Genomic DNA, 11876 nt, shown 5'->3' with positions numbered 1-11876 from the left:
TCGAGTGCCGGTTCAAATACGCAGCGATGCATGCGCGCTTCTCGTCGCGATTGAACTCGACAAACGTGAGGGCGCGCTGCACCTCGGCCATCTAGTCGCAAGATGATGGACAAGTTGTCGATGTAGACACGATGTACATCTTGATCAAACACATCCTGGACGCTGCGAATGTGCTGGAAGCGCTCGTGCAAGAGCAACTACGTCCCATATCGACTCAGCCATTGCGCCAATCGCACCATGCGTACGTGGGTGTAGCGTAGCCGCTCGAGCTTGGCGTGGACGGCGTCGGCGCCAACGGCGCGGTCGTCGACACCGAGGCGCGGGCTGAGGGGCGAGAGCTCCGGGTACGTAAAGGTCGGTGTCATGGGCGGGCGCGGGCTACTCGCACGCGGCGATGGGTGCGAGTACCACGACGGGATCACGAGCGACGGCGACGAGCTGCGCGGACTCAGGACAAGTGGCGCGAGGGCCTCGGGCTTGCGGGGCACGATCGCCATGATTGTTTGTTTCCAACGATGAGCAGCAGGTGTAACGACTGTCGATTGAACGTGTTTGCGTCGCGCCCTTTTGGTCATGCGAGCGTTGCCACTGTCGCCGCGTCGAGATGGATGGTGGCAAGTGAAATGAATCGATCGATTTCCCTTGATGGTGGTGATGCAAGGTCAAGCGTGGGAGCTGGGTGCCTCGACAACTGTTTCGAGCCTACGGGATCCATACCAAGCCGCGTCGAATCCTCCACAAGGCAGCACGCTGGCGCACAAAAGAGCTTGCAATCAAAACGCACCTTCAGATTGTTGTAAACTCGTTAAGTATAATGATACAAACGAGCGCCAACAAGTAGTACAAGTGCTCAAGGTACTATGCCCACGGACGGTACGTCATGGTGGTTTGGATCGAGACGGAGGGATGCCTCCAACGTGGCCTGCAGATCATCCACGAGCGGATCGCTGGACATTGCACTGCATGGTGCGTCGGCGGCAACCGGTGGCAGTAGAAGTTCGTCGGCTGGTCGACTCGGAGGTAGTCCGCTGATGCTTGCCAGACGCGTCTCGCTGGAGTCTAAATCAATCGGCAGCAAGTACGACCGGGTGGGCGAGCTCGGTCGACGCTTCGTCTTTGCCAAAAGACGCCGCCACGAGTACGTCGCTTGGTCTTGGTCGATCTCCGAGTCGACGATGTACAGAAGATCGGGCTTTGCGGTAAAGGTTACGTGCACGAGGAAAACGGATGCGGGGTTGTCGGTCCCATCGATTGGCGTTGTAGTCTTTTTGGTGCGAAGGGTCAGGTGCTTCTCGTGATGGGCGCGCAGCCGCGCCAAGTTCTTGTAGCCAGCAGGCAAGGCGTCCGTATACGGCGTCACGTCAAGTATAGAGCTCAGCTCCGTGGACTGCTTTTCGACGCCTTTGAATCGTGGTTTCGACGGTTTGCCGAAGTAGGACCACCTGAGTGAGCTTTTGGTCAAGGTCCCATCGAGAAAGAGCCATTTGGTGCCGACGTTGCCCTTCTTGGAGACGACAAGCAGCGGCAAACCGTCCATCATCTCGGTCGTCTACAAGCGCGTGACGAGATTCTATGGAGAATATGGGGTTTACCAGCTCGACGTGGCGGCTCTGGCGCACTTCGTCGGGCTGGAAGAACGTCATGAGCACATCAGATGTTGCGCGGCGCTTGCGGGCTTCGCATTTTTGTTCCAACCGCGTCTTTCGCGTCAAGTTTCGCACCGACTTTGCTTGACCGCGAACGAGCGCGCTCGACGACGAATGATGCATTTATACAAGTGACGCTGGACTAAGATGCGTCTATAATTATATAGAAATGAGTCGAGACCAGCCATCTTGAGTAGTGACGAAGATGGATGCACACTTGATGCGAAATGACATGATATGCACGTCAACCCACAAACTATTGCACTGCGCTCGGTGGAACCCATACGGCGACAACCACTAGCCTTAGAACGGCTCTCTACATCTCTAATCCACAATCGATGGAGAGAGTGAATGGAGAGATAGTGAATGAAAAGAGAGCGGATGGAAAGGGAGGGGATGATGAGAGGGAATAGAAAACCTCATGTCAACACCAAGAACAACAATACCATAGACACTGTATTACCGCAGTTCATTTACGGTTCTGCTGTGTCTGCCGAAGCGACCGTAGCGGGTAGCGACTCTCGTGGAACCAGAGCAATCTCGGGAGCGTCCAAGACGGCGCTTGCTTGTCGGACCTCGGCCGCGACGGAGAATCGTTTGGCGCTCTCAGCCGAGACGAGCGCCCACGAGTTCAAGCGCGCGGGGGCGTTCGCTCGTGCTTTTTCCTTTTCACTCAGGCGCTGCCACGTGTACACGGCTTGTTCTTGATCGATGGCCGAGTCAACAGCGAACAGAATGTCGGGTTTGTTGGTGAACTCGACGTGCACCACGTAGATGCTGCGCCGACTTGCGTCGTTGACCTGCGTGCTCTCTGCTACCTGCGTTTCGGCCGTCTTGATATTCTGGGACGCTACGACGGTGGGTGTCTTGGTCGCCTTCGCAGCGATTCGTTTGTTTATTTGTGTGCGCAGCCGCGGGAGATGGTCGCTCTTGTACGCGGGAGGAAGAGCATCCGTGTACGGCGTCACAGCACGCAGCGAAGCAAACTCAATGGACCGCTTTCCGCTGCCCTTGAAACTCGGCTTGGACGGCTTGCCCAGCGCTGACGCCTTGAGCTTGAATCGCGTCAGGGAAATGTTCACAAAGAGCCAACGCGTGGTGAGTGCCGCCGATTTTGAGACGACCGCGACGAGCACGCCTTCCGTCATTTCGCTCGTCTGGTTCGAAACGTGAGTTGGTTATCGACAGAAGCGGCATCGTACCAGCACCAAGTGGCGGCCCTGGAGCACCTCGTCCGGCTGCATATGCGTCATGTGCACATCCAGCGCCGCACGGCCCTTGCGCTCCTCGGCTTTGAGCTCAATGCGGGCCTTCCTGCTTAGGTCCAAAAGCGACTTGGCCTACGTAGTTGGCATCTTACGACCCGGCGTTTCCAGTGCAAGTGGTCGCACCACGGCGTGGGTCTCTTCGTGAAAGTACTCGTCGTTGAGGACTTTGACTTGCATCGTGTGCTCGAGCGTGCCTGGCTTGGCGGTCACCTTCATCTTCTTCTCCTTTGTAACAGTCGAGGCAAACTTGCGCCAGCGCGGCTGCTTGAGCGTCTTCTTGGGACTCGCCTCGTCGTCCGAGGACGCGATATCGTCGTCGTCGTTGCCTGTGGTGTGCGTCGACGTCTTGCGCGCTTGTACCCACACAACGACGGAAACAAGCATCTTCAGTAGCACCATGGCGCCCAGGACAGCGCCTACGAGGATCAGCGCGAGGTTCACGGACGGCGCGTCGTCTGGTGGCCGCACGATCGCAACCATTGTCGAGTTGCCACTGGGGATCGATGACGCGGCTAGTGCTGGCGAGATACCCGAGAAGAAGCTCGCGGCGCCAAAACACGAGGACGGACACGTGCGGGCAAATTGTGATGCGTCGGCCTCCGGTAGCACGAGCAGCGACACTTGGTACTGGACCAACGTGGCATTCCGCGGCAAGGCTGCGGCCACGTAAAAGTACTGCGAGACGACCAAGGGCGCAAACGAAGCATTCACCCAGGCGATAGCGGTCTCGACGTTGTCTTGCAGCGTGTGCAGGCGAAACGCAAGAATGCAGTCGGTCGCATTGGCCGGCAGCGCGCACGAGCTGGGTGGGGGTGGCATGCTCTCAACGCGCCACGTCACCATGGCGCATGTGTTGGGGCTTGGGCAGAAGGAGGCATCGATGGATGCAATCTCGAACGACGCCCTATGTCGCATGAGAAAAGACTGCGTGCATCACGGACGACGTACATGCTGGTGCGTGGGATCTTGTGGCGACGCTTCGCTCGATGGTGTGCACCAATCAGAGGCCTGGAAAACGTATCTTGGGTGTCGATCGTATGGCGGCTACGGCGTTCGGTCGCGTTGTTGACTCGACGCGATTGGGGACGTGCAACGCATCGCATTCCGATGTGTTTCAATTGTGGCAGCTCCCCGTGGCGCACGTCGCCTTGCGTGTGCAGCCGATGTCATGGATCCGTAGGCAAGTGTCCAAGATCGTCTGGACGAGCTTCTTTTGGGCGTCCAAATGCCCAGTACGACCAAGAAGAGAGCCGCATGGACCGAGGAAAACGTGCTAGTAGGACGGATCTCCCGTCGCCTCAGGCAAGTGGGTCCGACTAACTCAAGTGGCCATCGGTACAATGGATTTACTCAGTGTGGCGTCAAATTCACATCCAGAAAAGAGCGGCTTGAACAAATTCTTTGGCATTTCTTGACAAACAACAGAGCTTGCAGCTCGAGTGAGATTGCTCTGGCACTGGTAGAACCTAGTTCTTAACCCTTGGTTCGATATACCTCCGCCTGTACGGCGATTTAATTCACAGGCGTAGGTAGTAGAGCACCGAGTAGCATGATACGTGCTGACGCGCGCGTCGTCATCCGTACGGCACCATCGTGTCGGCACGCACCCGACGGGCGATGCTGACGGGCGAAGAAAGATACGCGGCGCTGTCGTCCTTGCGTGGTGTCATTTTAATGCATACAATAATATCATTGTATTTGTGTGTTTTTAAATCATGTGACATTGCACTTTCGGACGGCGCAAAATGGCAGTCCGTGAGGCGTTCCGAGCGATCCTCCAGCAGCAGTCGGCGCTGCTTCAGACGCTCTCGAACGACGTGTACGTCTTTCGCTGCCCAATTCTCATGGGCACGACGGGCGGCCACGTCCGCCACTCGCTTGACCACCTTCGCCGGTCTCTCGACGTCGACCACGCTGGCCACATCCGCTACGACATTCGCGCCCGCAACACAGCGATCGAGCTGGACCGCGTCGCGGCCATGGACGAAATGGACCACATTTTGTCGCTAGCTGCGGCGGTCGCGCCATCACACCTGACGTCGCCGGTCCGCGCCGCCTTTATGCTCACGGCCGACGGCAACGAGGTGCAGCTCGCCTCGACCATCGAGCGCGAAATGGCGTTCGCCGTGCACCACGCGATCCACCACAACGCGATGATCAAGACAATCTTGCGTGCCAACTTCCCGACGCTGCCGCTGCCCGACACCTTTGGCGTCGCACCGTCGACGCTCAATTTTCGGCAGTCGGAAGCGTCGTAATCGAGCTGTGTGTGCATGTACTTGCGATATGGCAACTTTGTACGGCAGCGCACGCTACAGCAAATAATGCGTGGGTCCCGCTACCCTCCCAATTCTCTGGCTTCAAAGCTGTCTACCACCGCGCACGTCGTCGCATCTCGATCGCATGCTGGCTCGCAGTATCTACATGTCCAACTCGAACGAGGTGTCGACTTGGCGCCGGTGCGTTCTGGCCAATTGCAGTAGCGTTCTGCGCTGGCGACGCTTTACTCGACACGAATCTGAGACATCGTCGCTCGCATGGCCGAGGGACAGTGCTCGTCCTCGCCCATGTACAAAAATGATGCGCGACGTGAACTTGGTGCCCGCGTCGCAGCGAGCATCTATGGGCTGGCGATGCGGACTTCTAGCAAGAGGCCGTGGCAGCAACACGCTATTGGAACGGACTAACTTTCTATTACAGGTGGCTAACTTATACGGCACGGACAGCGACTGCTTAAAGCAACTTGGCTCGCATCGTGTCCCGAAAGTACTTGTTGCCAATGCCGCCAAACCCAAAGGCCGGCACGACGCGTGCAACGCGCGCCGTCGTCGACTTGAGGTACTCGCGCGAGATGAACGACATGCGGTCACCCATCGCGACGCCCTTGTTGTTGTACAAGTCGAGGCTGAGGAGGTGGAGCGGCGTCGAGAGAAACTGCACCAGCATCGGGCACGTGAGCTGCGCCAGCGTATTCGACGTCCGCGGCGTCTGGCCGAGCTCCTGGAACTTGGCCGACAGAATCGGCGGCGCAATGAACGACGCGCCGACCGTGAGCGAATCCCGGATCGCGAAGAGCCCCATCGACATGAGCGGAAACTTGGTCGGCGCAATGACGCCAAACATGCGCGTGAACTCGCGGTCCTTGATGATGCACGCGCCCATGTTGACAGCGGTCGTCGACAAGAACTTGGGCATGTTGCTGTCGACCTCGGCCGTCTCGCAGAGCGTATCGACGCCGTTCGCACTCAGATACGTGGCCGTGTACACGCCGTAAATCAAGAGAAACTCCTTTCGCCGGATGAACTGAAGCGGGTTGCGGATGCAGTCCTTGCTGATCTCAATGAGGGCCTTCTTGAGCGGGCGGGCGCCGGCGGCATTCTCAATCACGGCCCGGTCGACCGTCGTGATAAAGGGCGCGACGAAGAACGACGCGAGGCCGGCGGCCGCGAGGTCGATGCCGAGCTTGGTGCCGAGCGTCGTCAAGGACGATGTGGTTGGTGTGGTTGTGGCGGCGGCGGTCGAGGATGGCATTTGTGGAGTGTGCTTGGACAATGCTTATTGGAAACTGACCTCGGTGCGAGGAAGGCCATGACATTGCGCGATGCCATTGGCCGGTCGCAACTTCAAAACGCTCGCGGATTGGCTGAAAAACCAAAGGTAATGTGACGCGTCGGCGCAAGCAGGACGTCGAGTGGCATTTTTTTTAAACTACTTGGGTTTTGTAGGCGATTAATTTCGCGGGTGCTGGGTGATTTGCCTCTTGAAGCAGCCACGACGGGTGTCACGGCCAAGGTGCAACCACCTGGCCCGTCTACCCGTCGCCAGCGACTACCTCGTACGTTGCGTGCGCTTGGCTAGCGCGTAGAAAACGCGAGAGGAAAGTCAGCTCCGTGATGACGACGTCAACACTCTCTCAGCACTCGCCAGAGATGCGCAATCGGCCTTCGCGCCACATGATCTTTCCCGCCCGCCCGACTTGTTGAGGCCAAGATACCCCGTCGGAACGATAATGAGAGCTGCTGTGACAGCGAGCCTCACCTAGCTTACGTCCACAGTGCAAGAGCCAATTGACGGCAACGTCTATTGGATGTGCAGCTGCGATTGGTCAACCGATTGGCGCTGGTGGCGTTCTGGCAGCTTATTGGCTAAAAGACTCGTGCGATCTTCTGCAGGATCGCTATCTGGTCAACGAGAGGCACGGCGACGAACGATGGTTGGACGAAGATGCGATCGCATACGGTACTCTACTACGTTGACGACGCTGCACTAGAATGGCAAGCGAATATTGTATGCGATCACCTGGATGTTTCTACTCGGCCAACAAGGAAGCTCGAGATGGACTCTGCAAGTCCTCATGAGGTCATGTGATAGCAGCCTTCGTTCGAACGCAAGGCTTTCTTGCTAAACGTAGTACTATTTTTTAACTCGACCACAAGCCGCGTGCACGGTCCCGAGAATCGAACTCGCGCGTGATGGTATGGCGTCGGCTGGAACGTGAGACGCACTATCGGCTCAACGGCAAATACAGTAAAGAGACGAAGTATTGGTCGCCAAGTCTCAGAGGCACGCGGTGGTAAAGCGCTGATCACTGGATTTCTTTGTGTCTGGACGCCGCGTCTTTGTCGACAGGACCACGGGGTAGTTTCGTGGATTGAGTTGCTCGTCCACGCGAGTAGCAAGGGAACAATGGGACATCCTGTGGTAATAAGATATCGGCTTTCTGACCGCTTCATGTGCGCTTTAAATGAAGCTCCGTTTTCAAGTACTATGTATTTTGCTAGAAAAGGGCGAATACGGACGTTGCGACGTCGAACCGCGCACGGGGCTGTCCCTCGAAGCCTTCATGCAACGTGTCTGTCTTTGCGTTTTAAAAAGGTCATGATTTTGTGTCGCGTTGTCGACTCTCTGAATCGCACCAGCGACCTTGTTTCTGTCCAAATATGAGAATTGAGGCGTATCGATAACACACTGATGATCCACGAGCTGTCCTCTCGTAGTCTCGAACGATGCCTACGGTTCTGAGATGTTCTAGTAGAACTCAAGCCCCGTTGAAGTAATGAAGCACAAAAGCTGAAGAGCCATGGCATAAAGACCTTGAAGACTTTTGTGATCCGTGGGTGACGATCTTGCATATCGTGCAAGATCCCGACGTTCGCATTCTGGATTGGCTATAATTGAGTTCTTTTTACCGTTTTTTAGCCAATCCACCGTCGAGATGGACTTTACGAACTTGCGACTGGACAAAAATAGAATGCCTGCTTTCACGCACGGCGATTGGTCCACCAAAGAGCAAAGAAATGTGGGCCAACTTGGCACAGCGGGCTGGAACAGCCTTGGCGCTTCTTGGCGCGACAGTCTCGGGCACGTACCTCACGGTCGAGCTCGCCATCTCGCACGCCGAAGAGACGGCCGCCGGTGAGCGAAAGCTCTGGGAACGCAACCTGCTGCCGCTGAAGAAGGAAGCCACAGACCGTTTGCCCAGCGTCACTGATGGTGACGAGAAAGACCGACTCGACCATGTGATTGCGCACGTCAACGCTGCAGAAAAGCGACTTCAAAAGGCGGAAATGGACGTTATCGACATGAAGATTAGCTGGAGCGATACACAAAACAAAGTCGCGGCCTTCTTCAACTTGAAATAACGACAATACGTTGACGCTCAAGCTAAAGTTAATGTCTTGTCCTTGCCAATGAGCACCTCAGCATCGATACACGCCTTACCGTTAACCATTTATGCAAACATGGTGGTCTACTTCTGAACCAAGTTCTAAAGCTTGAAGCCAAGGGGTCGGGTAGCAAATTGAACGAGTGCACCTTTCTCGTAGGTGCCTAAGGAATGAACTCGTCTCCAGAACGATGCTGGTTATTTCTCGTTGATCGAGACGGTTCGCTCCTCAAACCTTCGACGATCTCAACGCTGGGTCGCAGAACAACAGAAGGCGTTGAAGCCATCCTCGAAGGTTAAGATCACTTTCGATCTTCCACGCTTCGATGGCGACGACAGCGCTCTCGCTGCCGCTCTGCCACGGCCTCACGCCCGACAACCTCGCGTCGGCAGCCTCGTCGTACCCGCGGCTCAAGCCCGCGCTGTCAACGGTCCTAGCGCAGCCGCTCGCAACGTGGTACACGGACCGGACCGAGTACCTCAAGGTCGCTTCGCAGACGATGGAAGCGTGCGCGGCAGGGAACGGCCACGGCGCGCAGCTGCCCGTCGTCGTCGTCTACGGTCTCCCGGGCAAAGACTGTTCTGGCGTCTACTCGAACCAAGGCTCCAACACCAACACGGCCGAGTACACTGCGTTCATTACGGCGCTGGCGACCCTTGTGGGCACGCAGCCCGTGCTCTACGTCCTCGAGCCCGACGCCGTCGGCCTCTTGGCCGAAGGTGCCAATTCATGCGCGTGGACGCATGGGTACTTGGCGAATATGGAGATCGCCATGAGTCTTCTCACGACTGCCAACCCGAATGCGCTCATGTACGTGGATGTCGGCTGGTGGACGTTCAAGAATGCAACGACCATGGACGCCATGCTGCCGATCGTCGACAAGCTCGCCAAGGCTGGGCGCATGCGCGGGATCGCGATCAACACGTCCAACTACCGGAGCAACGCCGAGCTGCTCGAGTTTTGCATGAATTTTGCCTCGGCGCGTCCGGGTACGCATCAACTTTCTTTGATCCAACAGGTTCGAATGGAGAATGGGCTAGGATTTACATGCGTTTTTGACACGTCGCGCAACTACCACGGCCCGAGTCCCACGAGCGAGTGGTGCAACGCCAACACGGCTGGCATTGGGTATCCTACCGCCCAAGTTGGCAAGCAAGCTCATGGAATGAAATACGATGCGTAGCGTGCCACCCACGTCCAACACGGGGTCGCCGCACGTCGACTACTACCTCTGGCTCAAGACACCCGGGCAGAGCGACGGTATCTGCAACACGGGTGTGAGCGCCGACGCGATGCGGGGGCCCGCAGCCGGTGACTTTTTCCAGCGCGGCTTCTCCATGATGTGGGACAACGGGTACTTTGTCGACAAGGGCCAGGGTACCAAGCTCGGCGAGTACGAAATTCCAGGCCACGTCTCCGACTCGTCCATTTCACCGATCGTGTGGGTCATCATTGCCGCATCGATCGTCGCTGCTGGCATCGTCCTCGGCGTCGGCATCCTGCTCAAGAAGAAAAGCGACGCGCGCAAGCACAAAGCGCGAGCCGAACATCAACTCGAGCGCCGGTCGCCAGCTATTTAAGACGTTGCGTTAGGACAAGCCTGGCCACGCCGGTCGCTCCGTCGCCTCGGACTCTTCGACGAGGTCCGTATTGAATAGCTCGATGAACTAAATCACATGAATATGAACATCGTATTCTGCCAAGAGTACGACGACCTGCTGGTCCATCATGCGCGGCTTGGGGTGCGAAAATCGAATGTACTCGTCAAACACCGAGCTAAACGCCCACCGCTGCACCTAGCACCGTCGTCTTGGGCCTCAACGTTCATACGGCGCAGCGCAGACCTTTCGGAGACACCCGACGAGGCAGCCCGTTCGATGCTATGCAGTCGACTTCCAGCTCCTCGTGTATGCAAAGAAAGCGGTGTACCTTGCCCTTGTTGCAATGAATCAGCATCGGATGGTTGCGCTTGTCTAGCCATAGCCATCGTCGTGAACACAAGCTATCCAATCCACGTCGTCGTACCCAGGACAGCGCTCAGCGCGGCGGCAATGCCCTTCTCTGGAATGTCCACAAACGGTTCCTACACAAAGCGCGCTTGGTAAACGACATCGATAGAGACGATGAGGACCTTGTTGCCGGGCACGCCAAACTGGAGCAAGGTCACGCCATGGATCTTGTTGAATTCGCAGTTGGCAAGTGGGTAGTCTTCGAGCACGAGCGTTCTACGAGGTGCTCAGCTCGTACGTCCATGTGCCTGAGACGCGTACAAGATGCTCTTGAGCCCGAGCGTCTTGACAAAGGCAAAGTTCTTCTTCTTGGGAAATCCGCCTACGCCGCAGAGGAGCGCATGAGGCGCCGCTGCGAGATCGAGAGAGCGTACTTCGGTAGAGACCACGCTCGACCATCGCAAAGTTCTCGGGCGGGATGAGCTCCTCGTACTCGGTGTCGACCTCCTCGTCCTTGCGCTGGGCTTCCATCCCTGGTGGCACGACGAAGATATTCACACGTCGCTGATTGGTGAAAATGACGGTATTTTAGCCAATCCCATGCATGTCGTTTCCAAGTGCTTGAGACGCGCATTCTTATTTAAGAGGCTGCGGATTGATGCGTTTTACAACTGCGATCTTCAGCAAGGATCACACTACTGTAAGATAGATAGATAGATAGATAGATAGATAGATAGATAGATAGATAGATAGATAGATAGATAGATAGATAGATAGATAGATAGATAGATAGATAGATAGAGGGCATTGCGACGTTTGAGTGCGCACTGGTAGATAGACTAGCCAGCGGCTCTGTTGTGATCTTGTGGGCCGCTCTGTACGTACATACCACACAGGAGGCACTGTATATACTTGATTGCGCGACTGCGGGACGATGAAGAGACAAGCAACAAAATGGTATTCATCGTCTACACGCTAGGGGCACCGATGGGGCCGTCGAACGAGTCCTTGCACTTGATGCCGGGGGTACCAGGAATGCGCGGGATGTACCAGCAGTGACCCTTGGCGACGCCGCCGCGGGTGGTCGCCGCGAGGTTGAAGCCGCCAAAGTTCCACGACTTGTCAAACGAAGCAAACTGCACCTTGAGCCAGTCCTTCGAGAAGCTGAGCTCCATAAAGCCGTACGGGTTGCCGCCCGCGACCCAGATCGGGTCGATAAACTTGTTCTTGCCCTCCGTCGACGACTCGGTGACGATACCACCACCGCCGCCGTTTTCAAAAAAGTGGGTCCCCCACTTGGCGACGTCGTGGTTGAAGCCGTGCGTGTGGCCGTTGAACCACGCGTGC

At 56.6% G+C, this 11876-nt stretch overlaps 9 protein-coding genes across 9 annotated transcripts in view; 3 read left to right on the top strand and 6 right to left on the bottom strand.

Moving 5' to 3' along the window:
• Positions 1-197: 197 nt before the first annotated feature.
• On the bottom strand, positions 198-497 carry SPRG_13168 (hypothetical protein; the record flags this gene model as incomplete). Its single annotated transcript, XM_012352164.1, has 2 exons — positions 198-378; positions 409-497. The coding sequence occupies 2 exons, from the start codon at positions 495-497 to the stop codon at positions 198-200; spliced, it is 270 nt and encodes an 89-aa protein (XP_012207554.1).
• Positions 498-1237: 740 nt separating this feature from the next.
• On the bottom strand, positions 1238-1769 carry SPRG_21245 (hypothetical protein; the record flags this gene model as incomplete). The annotated part of the gene is made up of 2 exons (XM_012352190.1): positions 1238-1549; positions 1593-1769. Coding segments are annotated over 2 exons (489 nt in total), but the record flags the coding sequence as incomplete, so codon positions are not given.
• Positions 1770-2119: 350 nt separating this feature from the next.
• On the bottom strand, positions 2120-3733 carry SPRG_13167 (hypothetical protein; the record flags this gene model as incomplete). The annotated part of the gene is made up of 3 exons (XM_012352163.1): positions 2120-2803; positions 2849-2986; positions 3038-3733. The coding sequence occupies 3 exons, from the start codon at positions 3731-3733 to the stop codon at positions 2120-2122; spliced, it is 1518 nt and encodes a 505-aa protein (XP_012207553.1).
• Positions 3734-4659: 926 nt separating this feature from the next.
• On the top strand, positions 4660-5172 carry SPRG_13166 (hypothetical protein; the record flags this gene model as incomplete). The annotated part of the gene is made up of 1 exon (XM_012352162.1): positions 4660-5172. The coding sequence occupies one exon, from the start codon at positions 4660-4662 to the stop codon at positions 5170-5172; it is 513 nt and encodes a 170-aa protein (XP_012207552.1).
• A 423-nt stretch (positions 5173-5595) lies between these two features.
• Positions 5596-6469, bottom strand: SPRG_13165 (hypothetical protein). Its single transcript, XM_012352161.1, has one exon. The coding sequence runs from the start codon at positions 6443-6445 to the stop codon at positions 5648-5650; it is 798 nt and encodes a 265-aa protein (XP_012207551.1). The 5' UTR covers positions 6446-6469; the 3' UTR covers positions 5596-5647.
• A 1742-nt stretch (positions 6470-8211) lies between these two features.
• Positions 8212-8673, top strand: SPRG_13164 (hypothetical protein; the record flags this gene model as incomplete). Its single annotated transcript, XM_012352160.1, has 1 exon — positions 8212-8673. One exon carries the CDS (start codon positions 8212-8214, stop codon positions 8554-8556), a length of 345 nt encoding a protein of 114 aa, XP_012207550.1. The 3' UTR covers positions 8557-8673.
• A 186-nt stretch (positions 8674-8859) lies between these two features.
• On the top strand, positions 8860-10302 carry SPRG_13163 (hypothetical protein). The gene is made up of 3 exons (XM_012352159.1): positions 8860-9569; positions 9621-9708; positions 9764-10302. Exons 1-3 carry the CDS (start codon positions 8906-8908, stop codon positions 10158-10160), a joined length of 1149 nt encoding a protein of 382 aa, XP_012207549.1. The 5' UTR covers positions 8860-8905; the 3' UTR covers positions 10161-10302.
• On the bottom strand, positions 10142-11103 carry SPRG_13162 (hypothetical protein). The gene is made up of 8 exons (XM_012352158.1): positions 10964-11103; positions 10851-10911; positions 10712-10805; positions 10606-10663; positions 10510-10553; positions 10425-10460; positions 10296-10376; positions 10142-10247 (listed from the first exon to the last, which is right to left on the bottom strand). Exons 1-8 carry the CDS (start codon positions 11058-11060, stop codon positions 10170-10172), a joined length of 549 nt encoding a protein of 182 aa, XP_012207548.1. The 5' UTR covers positions 11061-11103; the 3' UTR covers positions 10142-10169.
• Positions 11104-11497: 394 nt separating this feature from the next.
• SPRG_21244 (hypothetical protein) overlaps positions 11498-11876 on the bottom strand; it is a gene marked incomplete at both ends in the record, with an annotated part of 851 nt that continues 472 nt past the window's right edge. Inside the window, one exon of the mRNA XM_012352189.1 lies at positions 11498-11824. Coding sequence (XP_012207579.1) covers positions 11498-11824 — 327 coding nt within the window. The remainder of the gene's footprint in view (positions 11825-11876) is intronic.

Source organism: Saprolegnia parasitica (genome assembly GCF_000151545.1).
Source record: "Saprolegnia parasitica CBS 223.65 unplaced genomic scaffold supercont2.93, whole genome shotgun sequence".
In the NCBI taxonomy this organism is placed as follows: Eukaryota; Oomycota; class Saprolegniomycetes; order Saprolegniales; family Saprolegniaceae; genus Saprolegnia; species Saprolegnia parasitica.
The sequence above is the reverse complement of the archived record's forward strand: the minus strand, read 5'-3'. Positions and strand labels throughout refer to the sequence as shown.

Bases quoted from the DNA above. Each gene is read 5' to 3' on its own strand.
- SPRG_13165 (XM_012352161.1), bottom strand. From the start codon at position 6,445: ATGCCATCCTCGACCGCCGCCGCCACAACCACACCAACCACATCGTCC.
- SPRG_13163 (XM_012352159.1), top strand. From the start codon at position 8,906: ATGGCGACGACAGCGCTCTCGCTGCCGCTCTGCCACGGCCTCACGCCC. The intron at 9,570-9,620 runs GTACGCATCAAC...AGAATGGGCTAG, and splicing joins TTTTGCCTCGGCGCGTCCGG to GATTTACATGCGTTTTTGAC. The intron at 9,709-9,763 runs GTATCCTACCGC...TACGATGCGTAG, and splicing joins GCCAACACGGCTGGCATTGG to CGTGCCACCCACGTCCAACA.
- SPRG_13162 (XM_012352158.1), bottom strand. From the start codon at position 11,060: ATGGAAGCCCAGCGCAAGGACGAGGAGGTCGACACCGAGTACGAGGAG. The intron at 10,461-10,509 runs GTACACCGCTTT...TCGACTGCATAG, and splicing joins TTCATTGCAACAAGGGCAAG to CATCGAACGGGCTGCCTCGT. The intron at 10,377-10,424 runs GTCTGCGCTGCG...CGACGGTGCTAG, and splicing joins TCGTCGGGTGTCTCCGAAAG to GTGCAGCGGTGGGCGTTTAG.